General features: G+C 24.4%; 2 protein-coding genes across 3 annotated transcripts; one reads left to right on the top strand and one right to left on the bottom strand.

Moving 5' to 3' along the window:
* Positions 1-5: 5 nt before the first annotated feature.
* LOC126909445 (utrophin-like) lies at positions 6-3,384 on the bottom strand (the record flags this gene model as incomplete). The annotated part of the gene is made up of 8 exons (XM_050691866.1): positions 2,963-3,384; positions 2,208-2,269; positions 2,055-2,147; positions 1,923-2,000; positions 849-941; positions 368-457; positions 102-297; positions 6-37 (listed from the first exon to the last, which is right to left on the bottom strand). Coding segments are annotated over exons 1-8 (672 nt in total), but the record flags the coding sequence as incomplete, so codon positions are not given.
* A 78-nt stretch (positions 3,385-3,462) lies between these two features.
* Positions 3,463-10,001, top strand: LOC126909446 (zinc finger protein 678-like). 2 transcript variants are annotated; one of them, XM_050691867.1, is made up of 10 exons: positions 3,463-3,794; positions 3,881-4,028; positions 4,705-4,886; positions 5,526-5,794; positions 5,861-6,055; positions 6,123-6,422; positions 6,479-6,780; positions 7,761-8,079; positions 8,143-8,419; positions 9,204-10,001. In XM_050691867.1, exons 3-10 carry the CDS (start codon positions 4,745-4,747, stop codon positions 9,647-9,649), a joined length of 2,250 nt encoding a protein of 749 aa, XP_050547824.1. In that variant the 5' UTR covers positions 3,463-3,794; positions 3,881-4,028; positions 4,705-4,744; the 3' UTR covers positions 9,650-10,001. The 2 variants fall into 2 exon arrangements, with proteins under 2 accessions (XP_050547824.1, XP_050547825.1); XM_050691868.1 differs by having other exon boundaries at positions 3,881-4,124.
* The last annotated feature ends 1,538 nt before the right edge of the window (positions 10,002-11,539 follow it).

The following is an 11,539-nucleotide window of genomic DNA, read 5'->3' as shown; positions in this document are numbered from 1 at the left end:
ATCACAGACTTCTTATCAGGAACTGAAGTGTTAACATCTAAAAAAAGAAATAAAATACTTAAACACAATGAGAAATACATAGTTTTTTTATACTAACTCACCTTCAACATCTAATAGACGTTCAATGTTTAAATGTACATAAGCAGTTGCAAATGCATTTTCAAGCCTAACATTTGAATGTTGTTTTAAAATTACGTTATAGTCTATAAGATCTGATCGAAACTTATGTATTAATGCATTGAAAGCTAACCCATCAGTCCAACAAGTGGTAAAATTTTTAATATCTATTCCATATTCCTATTTTCATTAATTATTATTGTAAAAAAAGTTAATAACATAAAATAACAAATATTGATCATCTACTTACTTCTAAATTACATCTACACCATGCTAAAAGAGTTTTTTCAAGATTTGTTTGTTGCAATTCTGTCATTAATTCTTTTAAATGACAATCAACCTAAATATAATTACTATCATTATTCACAAATTTTTAAATAAACATGAAGTAAAACGATCTATTTCGGTAAGAAGCAACTAAACAAAATATTAAGTTTTTTATTGCAAAGCTTTTTCAATAGTTTTTTATAACAATATATTTCTTAAAAGTTTGTAAAATTTAATAATTTAGTACAATATAATAGAGATATTAAGATAATCGTATTTACATAGAGTATATTTATTATCATTTATATTAATCATTGATATTACAAAAATAAAAAATATAACAAATTGCATACAAAGACTAAGTACACATATATTCTAGAATATAATAAAAATTAGATTCACAATATAAAAGAATAATTAAATAAATTTTCCTAAAATAATTTAATATAAAAATTATATAGTACCTGCCAATGTAATATTATACTCCAAACTAGTCCAAGAATTAATTTTGGACTGCCATCAACTATGTCATTACTGCTAATATTGACTAGCTTCACCTAAAAAATAAAGTAGTTATGATATAATAACTATATACTTTAGTTATACAACTGAAGTATTAAAATTATGTTTGAGGAATTAAACATCTATAAAATTTGAAAATAAAATAAAAAATGTTTTATTTTATTTTTACCAGTATTTGTTTGAAAATATAAGCAATCTAATAGAAGCACAATTTAAAATTTTACTTTACATGTTTAATTTTTTACTATGATGTGGTTTTTTTTTTTGTGTCTGTTACCACTTTTTCTTAGTTCTCACTGAACTGATTTCTTTTAACGATACGTCAAAAGATCACAAATTGTATCTAGTAGAAGATAGTACCCTCAAAAATTGAAAAAATTTTCCTCGTTCCCCGTAAATGAGGGAAATCTCCAAAAAAATTACAAATTTAAAAATTGCTAATTTTCAACATTTTTTCAATTTTTTTTACTTAAAACTGCCATAATTTTTTTATAAATAACCAATTATAATTTTTTTTTTATAGATGCATGATGTCTATACCTATCATTTGATATGTATTTTTTTTAATCTGACCCTTTACCACCTGCCCACTGGAGGGATTTAAAATGACAACTTTTTCAACTTAACTTTTGAATCAAATTCTCGATTTTATATTTTTAACTTTATAATGCTATAACTTCTAAAAAAGTGTATGGATCAATACAATTTTTTTTACGAGAAATAATATTTATATCCCTCTTTAATTTGACATATTTTATCTTAATTNATAATATTTATATCCCTCTTTAATTTGACATATTTTATCTTAATTAGGATATAAATAAGGAAATCATTTATTTTTTGGAATAATCCAACAATTTTTTAAAATGAAACACTATCTAAAGATTTGCATCGAAGCGTTTTTTATGATAGTGATTTTAGTAATTGTCAGATATCATTATACTCGACTCAACTATGCTACGTCACCACTATGCCGCGACGCCCTAGGCTGGGTTTTTTTAATTTAAAATACTTACATTGTTTTGCTCTAATATTTGTAAAGCCTTATTGACATTATTTAGATGATGAACTCTCATTCGACCTTTTTCAGGTTTCTAAAAAAAGTTACTTTTAAAATAAAACCTATGAAAATTATATGTGATACTTACAATTTGAATACCAGTTAAGATTTCTAATAAATACAATAATTTGGTTCCATTTTGCAAATCCAAAAATAAATCAAAAATGGGTTCATGGTTTTCCTATAAAAAAATGAATTAAATTTGGAAACAAAAAAAAATTTACATCTGTAGATTACTTACTTTTACAAGTTGAGAATTTATCCATTTGGTAAAAGTCTTTTTTTGAACATCTTCTCGTTCGTCTAAAATTTTTTGAAAGATAATCAAATTTTAATAAGAAACATTTTTATGATGTCTAAAATTTTACCAAGGTGAAACAAAACACTACATATTTCTATTTCAAATTTACTAAAACTTGTTTAAATAAAATAAGTACTACTACTGTAATAAAAAGATATATAAGTTAATATTTTACTTAAAAAGAGAAAAATATTGATGAATAAATCAGGATATATATATATATATATCAAAAACTGTAGCATAATAGCTAAAAGCAATTTTTCTAATCAAGTAATGCATAATTTTTGAATATACTATATGACAATGATTTGTACATTAAATCAATAATAAAGATTTCACAAAAATCAATTTAAAAATAAATATATAATGCTTTATAAATAATTTTTTAATATTGAAAACTCAGCAAATAGCTTAATATAATAAAACAATTAAAGATTTTTACAAATTATTTAAGCCTGTCTAGTGATAGACCATAAGCAACTAAATTTTTTTAATTATTCGGAAATATATAATTCATGATATTTAATAATAGTAGATCAAAAAGTTGTTGAAAATATGTAAAATTTATACGAGATTAAAAAAATTAAAATTGATAAAAATTAATTTAATTAGTTAAATGTACAACTTTAAATTAGAAAGTTAGAAGGTTAAAAATTAATTTCGGTAATTACACAATTGTTATTGTGATCACTTACCGACAAAAATATTATCGTTGTTCGCCATGAATAATATTAAATTGACAAAGTCGAACTTCGAAGACGACTATGACAATTTATTTGCCGAAACTATCAACAGGTGTCAACGCCGTGTCATATCCATACAGCACTTGATATGCTTACGCTGCTATAATGCGCGGGTGTCTAGACACACGACAGTACTTAAATGAACTTCTACAAATGATACTCTACAGATACCTGAAATGTGGGCGTTAAGATTAGTAAATATCAAATTTAAGATAAAGTTAAGTCAATTCTACATAATTGTATTCATCGCTATTATCACTAGGATACGAAACCGAAATCAAAATATTTAGAAATTATCGGACCAATTGACAACGACGATGGTGACAAAATAATTTTGGTTTATTTGAGAATAATAACGATAGATGTCGTTACGTGTATGACGTCAACTGCCGTTCCCACATTTCTACCACCTCCCACACATATTTTCTCCATTTACTGTACTCTATACATACGAATAATCGTGTTTGTATGTGTGATTTTTTTGTTATGGCCTATAGGTACATGATAGTAATTGTATAATAAACCTGTATATAACATGGGTACACGTTAGATCGTCGCACGGACGCAGTTTCTTATTTCCTATATTACCTCGTTTACTTCCTGTATCGGGTCTGTGTGATTTTTGCGTTGTTGTCACATTTTTGTTAGGCGCAGGTACAGTCAATTGGTCGCACATTGGCCACTATCAATCCGGCGTTACGCTTATCCTAAACATTGTCACACAGCGCGTTCAAATTAATAAATACATTGTCATATCATTTTTTATTCAACAACTCTAAAAATTGTAAGTGATTACTTATGTATAGTAATGGATCGTTCTGCAGTTTTTATTTTATACTAATATTTTTTGTAAAATTAACTGGGTTATAGAGTGAAGGTAATGTCGTATGCGACTCAACAATCTTATAAGATCAGAGCCACCACTGCCAACGAGCGACTGTGCTATAATTTCAAATTGAAAAATGTAACGCGATAACAGAAATCATAACTAAAAAAACCAATCTTTTGATTTTTGTCAGTAAGTAATGAATAAGGAAATAGTTCATGTGTCAATAAAACAGAATACTTTGGTATGCTACTAAGATAGCCAAGTGACAGAAATATTGAAGTCATGGTATGAGAGTACTTTTAACTTTAATAAATTATATATAACACATTTCATATTTCTTGTCTTGGTTCAGTTATTTTCTAAATATTTTGTTAATATTACCATTAAAATAATAATTATATTGTTAACCTAATATTTAGATAACATTAATGTCATTTATAACATTGCACAACTACTACTTAGTTAAAAAATAATTATATTAAATATTTTCAACTTCAATTTGAATTGCAAGAAAAAACATTCTGTTGATATATTTTTAATTTTGTTTAGGGATGTCCTAACATTTAATGTTATATTTTATGAAATCCTTATCATCTCATACCTAAAAACTTTAAATATTTGTATAACAGATAGAATGTTTATATATCTGTTTTTATTAATAATGTTTGAGCTATTCATATTTTATTAGAAGACACGTATAGTTTTTAAATTTTGTGTAAAATTAAAATAAATGGTTTTTTATTGCATTATGAAAAACTAATGATTTATTATTTATTATTTATGATTGTTGTTATGTCATTTATAAGTTAAGCAATACCAATATTTTAATTTTAAATTTTGTATAATTTTTAATATTTTTTTTTAGGTGAATAAGTTAAGTGATAATCAATATCAGTGGTCTTACAATGGATAATGATATTTTAGATGAACGTTCAAGAGAGTTCTTAGAAACAGCTGATCAATACATCACTGAACATAGTCATCAGCATGATGAAAATAATAAACAGCTTGGTGATCAACATAATTTACCTCATGAATTTCGTATAGGCAAGTTTTGTAAATTTAAAAACAATATAAATCTGTTCTAAATTTAATTTGTAGTAGTTAATTATGTAGTATAAAATTAATAGGACTGAAGTATACAAGTTAAATGTTCAAAAATATAAGTTTTTTATTGTATAAAATATTTTAGAACCAATGATGGCATGTTTTTATTACATTAAAAAAAAAACTGTTATATTGAAGTACACTTTATTTGTTTATAATTTATTTAACTTAATTATACTGAAATTTTGNATTGAAGTACACTTTATTTGTTTATAATATATTTAACTTAATTATACTAAAATATTGTTTATCTTTCTTTTCTATTTATTGTATTAATTTTTTTTTTTTTTTTATTCTTCTGTAAAATTTCAATTATTGAGAAATCACACTTACGTACTTGTAAATTACAACTGAAAATTGTTATTATTCAGTGAAATAAATATAAACAATATTAATTTGAGATTTCTAATTTAATTACTACAAAATTTTACTCAATTGTTTAAAAATACTAGTCATTTATTGTATTAAAAAAAAATTTAATTAAATGTAAAAATTAAAAATATTTTATAGGGTTTATATTCTATGTTTTGTTATTATATTGTTATCTATCAATTATGTCATTTATTTTATATTATATAGATGAAAATGGAGAGTTTTCTCATCATACCTCAACATATTATGATACGGGTGATATGTTATCTGGTGATGGGTCTTCTACTCTTACTGAAGATGATCGACGCTTAGCTAATGAATTGGCTGATGCACTTGCTCAACAGAACAAGTCTTTAGTTGATGGGAGTCATCATGATTCACACCTTATGACTAGTTATTTGTATAGTACTGAAATTGATCTAGACTCGAGTAATAAGCATTCTTCACAATCTACAAGTCATATTAATAGCCAACAGGTATTTTTAAGTGTATATTTCATAGTATTAGATGTATTATTTATTATTATAATATTTTTTAATTAGATTATAAGTTCAGGAAGTTTAATTGAAGTAGAAGCTTCAGAGTCAGATTATCACGCAGAAATTCAAAACAATTTACCGCACAAAAAACGATTTCGCAAAAGAGAGACTGCTCCAACTTCTCCAAGAAGTATACATCCTAAATGCTATAAATGCAAACAATGTGGTGAACAATTTAATTCTCAATCTTTATTAACAGTAACTATTTATTATTTTAGTAAGTTTGATTTCTTTAAAACTGTATTATACCTAAATTATATATTAGGCACATAGAGCAATACATACGCCAAAAAGATTAAATGGACGAATGCCTTTTTTATGTGAGATTTGTGAAAAAAATTTCACTCACCAGATTAAATTTTTCGAACATTTGAAACTTCATTATGAACCTCAACAAAGTAAAGTAATTGTGGTTACTACTGATTCTGGTACTTCACCTCATCATACTAACTTCCAAAATCTTAGCACTCAAGATTCAACTAATAGTATTGAAAATCAATACATTGAAGAAACTATCCATGATCAACCAAACATTCAAGATTTGCCTCCTTTGCAAAATTATAGAGTAATATTGTTTTAACTAGAGTATTTTCATTATAGTTTATTAATTCAATTTTTCAGCTAAATGAAGATAATATTGAAGATGATAAACATTGTATATTCTCATCTGATGGATCTATATTAGCAGCTCAACTTCAACAACCATTCCCATCATGTCAACTATGTGGTCGTAACTTCCGCCGTTTAAAAGCATTAGAAGTACATATGGCTTCAGTTCACCCCCAACCTGCCACAGTTGTAACTGTGAAACAGGATTGCTTAGAAGAATTCTCTGATCCAGAAGATTTGATGGAAGGTATACGCCATATGGTACCTGGTGTTGATACAGAATCAGAAAATGAAGATAAAGAACAAATACAAGAGTATGTTTAATTTTTTTACAAAGATAGTTTTAAGTTTTGACTAGATTGCTAAGTTCATCCCAGATTTAAATAATACGTTTTGGGCATAAGACATTTTAATTATTAAATAGACCATATAGTAAAAGAAAAGTTAATATATAGGCGTTAAAAAAAAGATAAAATTAACTTTACTTTATATGAACGATTTATTCTATTTACGACTGTATGGTTTCTCGAGTCTCAACAAATTTTGGTGATTTGATGAATCCCAAATATTAGGATTATAAGAAAATTTTCTAACTTTTTTAATAATTAATTGTGATTTACAGAATTGAATAAAAAAAAACATTGACATTTATGATGTAGTAATAATAGTAATATATTAAATATCAATGGAAAATTGATTTTATAATATTTGTGAAATTAAGCTTTATTATTTAAGAAAAAATCTTTTACAAAAATAAATTGAACTACAACCGGTTAGTTTTTTAAATATTTTTTTATGTATCATTGTTGGCAAGATCACAAAATAGGTAAAACGTATCATGATGTAATACTTTATCATAAGTGATTTAGGATAAATGNACAAAATAGGTAAAACGTATCATGATGTAATACTTTATCTTAAGTGATTTAGGATAAATGTTTTATAGAAAACTTTCATGTTCTATAAGTGGTCAGAAATATGGTAATTGTATTTACTTGTATATTATAAAAGCTTATAATACTACTCATTTTTATAACTTTTATTATCGATGGGTCACTAATTTCATATATCTTTTTTTTTAAATATTGTAGGATATCAATAAATAAATTGAATTTATGTTGAGCCTTTAAAAAACTAAAATTATTTGTTAACATCAATATTATATAATTTTTTCCCTACAATTGTTGAGTTGAATATTTTATTAAAATGAGAGATATTAATTAAAATAAATCATTTTTGATGCACATTTGTTGAATAAATGAGACATCCATTAAATAGTCATACATTTTTATAGGTGGGAATATAGTGGTGAAAATAGCATAAATCACAAAAGCCCAATACCTGAAATTAAAGGTGATGATAATAATAGTTTAATAAATGAAAATGATGATAATGGTGAAACTAGTCGAGCAGAACACACTTGGGAAGATGATACTGATGAACTTGAACAAATAATGAAAAAAAATATTTCAAAAAATCTTGTTTGCACTCAATGTAAAAGGAAATTTAATCATCGTAACTCATTACTATATCATTTGAGGTCACATTCTGGAAAACGTCCTCATAGTTGTAAATTATGTCCAAAAAGTTTCTTCTCAAGCAGTGCTCTAAAAGTATTTTACATAATGTTATATTTATAACTAAAAGAATTTTATAAAAAAAATAATTTACTTTAGGTACATAATCGGTTACATACTGGTGATAAACCTTTTGAATGTGAATGGTGTGGAAGAAATTTTCGACAATGGGGTGATCTTAAATATCATATTGCTTCATTACACTCTGAATCTAAGCAATTTCAATGTGAATTTTGTGGTAAAGACTTTGCTCGTAAATATTCATTGATAGTACATAGAAGAATACATACTGGAGAAAAGAATTATGTTTGTGAATTTTGTAAAAAGACTTTTAGAGCATCTTCTTATTTACAAAATCATCGTCGTATACATACTGGTAAGATAATATATAATTTTTATCATATTTGAAGCTCAAAAAGATAAGAATTCCAGATAGTATAGTAGGAATTCCTTGCAAGATTCTCAATATGGTTTACAAAAATGATAATATTACAATGTTACTTTTATAAATTCTAAGAAAATATACTATTTTTAGTTTAAAAATATTTAAATTATGTTTAAAAATTTCTACATTTTTTATGAACATTTTCGCACTTATATTTTTGCTTTTTAGTAGTTACACAACTTGAATTGGTTTATTATTAATTTAAAAATGAAGTATTATTTTACTTGCAGTTACTTACAGTATATATTAACGAAGTGATCTTTTATGTGTTTACATAAATATTTTTGGAAGATAGTTTTAACATAAAAAATAATTGCCTGGTATAATTTGTAATAGTTAAAATTTTTCTATAAAAAATTTTTTAAATTCAGAAATAATTTCATAAAAACCCTCCAATAGTAATAATCATTTATTTTCATATTAACTAAACCATACTGATAAACTAATATGTAGTAGACATGAATTTTGTTTTTTCAAAAATTAGTTGTTACAAAAATGTTAANGAATTTTGTTTTTTCAAAAATTAGTTGTTACAAAAATGTTAATAATGTTTATGAGTATAAACTAGAGTTAATTTATTTTTAAAAATGAATGAAATAATAGTTAATACTTTGGTAACCCAACATATTTTCTTTAATAATTAAAAATGTATGATAAAAAAATTGATAATTAATAAAAATATTATTGTGTAATACAATATTTATTTTAACTGTAGGAGAAAAACCATATAAATGTGAAACTTGTGGTAAAGCATTTAGAGTACGCTCAGATATGCGGCGGCATACAGTAGTTCATAGAAAAGATAATACCAACACTGTTCAAATTAGTAGTTATGCTGGTCAAGTCAGTGGTATAGTTACATCTTCAGATATGAATATTCATATAACAAAATTAGATTTGGATAAAGAAAAGATGTCTACTAACACTGACGGAGAAGTTAAATTTCATGAAAATTTTTCTCATGAAACTGATCAACTGATAACTGCAGATGGTGTCCCTGCTCCATTAAATCTTAACTTACGAACACAAGACCATGGTGATAACGATGACTCAAACAGTTTTCAGCAATTTAATGGAAGACAAGAAATAATTGATAGAGATACAAATACTTTGTATGTATGGATACCATCTAACAGTGAACAATTATTACCAAATGAATAAAAAAAGTTTTTTCATGGGGTTTATTGATGCCCTAATCAATATAATAAAATGGCTTAATTATAATTTATTCTTTAGACACTCAGTATCTCTGTGACATGAAATATAAAGAGTAAGTGTTTAAATAGCATGTGTAAAAATGTTGATACTAAACAATAGAATAAACTTATAATCAAACTAAGACCTTTCACTATCGATAATAAAATAATATAAATATGTGGTAACTATTTGATTTGCAGAATTATAAACCAAAATGTAATTATGTTATAATTTATTTTTTTTACAATTATCATTGTATTATGTAGAATAACTTTAAATATTTGTTGACAAGTATAAATAAAATAGTTCTCCATTATTCAAAATATTAAATTTTATTTTAAATTGATTTAAAAAAGTTTAAGTTTAAGTAGTAATAATGTGAATTATTATAATTATATTGGAATAACATAAAATAACTATTTTACTTTAATAAATTGTCTGATTAAATTGATGCAATACTATAAAGATAGGAATGACAGTGTTGTGAGAAAACCAAAAATGGTTAAGAATAAAAAGATTTTTAAATGTAGACCTTTGAATTAGAATGAATTGAATGGAAAAAAGAGTATAAAGTACTTATAATAGAGTTATAATAGACATAAATTTGTTAAAATGTTAACATTTTTTAAATTTATATTCCATCTATTTTTTCAATCAAAATTCTACTATGAGTAAATTTTTTACATTAATAATCATTATTTTTACAAATAACCGTCCCATTGTATAAATTACAAAATAAACAACTGAATTTTTCAAAAAACATAATTGTTCTATTTTAAGATCACAAACAGTTTAATTAATTTTGTTTTAATAAAAACTAGGTGTTATTTATTATTTTATTCATTGGATTTGTTCCACTATTACAGAACAAAACATTTTACTTAGATAATAAAAAATTTAATAAAACTCGTGAATATCTATTAACTATAGGTAAGTTATAAAGATAATGAATTATAATTTCTAAAAAGGCATTATATAGAAAGGGCATTTTATTTTGCCATTAGTCATTGATTTTCTACATGCGACACTGACTAGATTGTAAACTAGAACATTTTAAACTAGTGTGATTCATTATCCAAAATACGTGTGTTGTTATTAAGTTGTTCCAAAGCAATAGACACTTGAGAAACAACAGTTTTACATCCTTCGTCTGGACAACGATCTGTAAATATATAAAATTAAATTTTAAAATATATTTATACGAATATCGTTGAATTACATATTAGAGTTATATTTCTTAAAATATATGAGAAATTAGGTAAAGAATATTATTTAAAAAAATATTGTGTTTTTATAATATATACATTATAATTTCCATAAAACATTTCTGAAATAATATATAAAGATTACATAAGTAAATATACAAGTCATAAGTAATGTCTATCATTATATATTAGGTTAACAGTCTTGAAGTTAAGTATTTATAAAATATACATAATCTTTTTGTAAAAAGTACTAACAATATTAAATACTTCAATTTTAACTTGTAGAATAATACATTTAACTATAACAACGAAATGAATATCTATATTAAGTAATTATATCAACATTTAGCAAGGATTCGAAGAAAAAAAACTTTAATGCACGTGTAAATTTAAATATATTTAGTGCAGTTGCATGCCAGATGATGTTGTAGAAAAGTTACCGTGAGGATGTAGTCGTTTCGAAAGAGTTCTGAAAACAGGAATTGTTTTGTTTGATGTTACACATTTGAATGTCAACACCGATTTATAAGCTTTTCTATATTGTTTATTCATTATAACATAAATTATTGGGTTGAGACATGCTGATGCATATAAAGTAATATATGCTACTAAATGAAATCCTGTAAAATAAAAAAAGATAATCGATTTA

Source organism: Daktulosphaira vitifoliae, unplaced genomic scaffold (genome assembly GCF_025091365.1).
Source record: "Daktulosphaira vitifoliae isolate Bord-2020 unplaced genomic scaffold, ASM2509136v1 Scaffold_392, whole genome shotgun sequence".
NCBI lineage: Eukaryota > Metazoa > Arthropoda > Insecta > Hemiptera > Phylloxeridae > Daktulosphaira > Daktulosphaira vitifoliae.
Note: the sequence above shows the minus strand (reverse complement) of the source record. Positions and strands in the feature narration are given on the sequence as shown.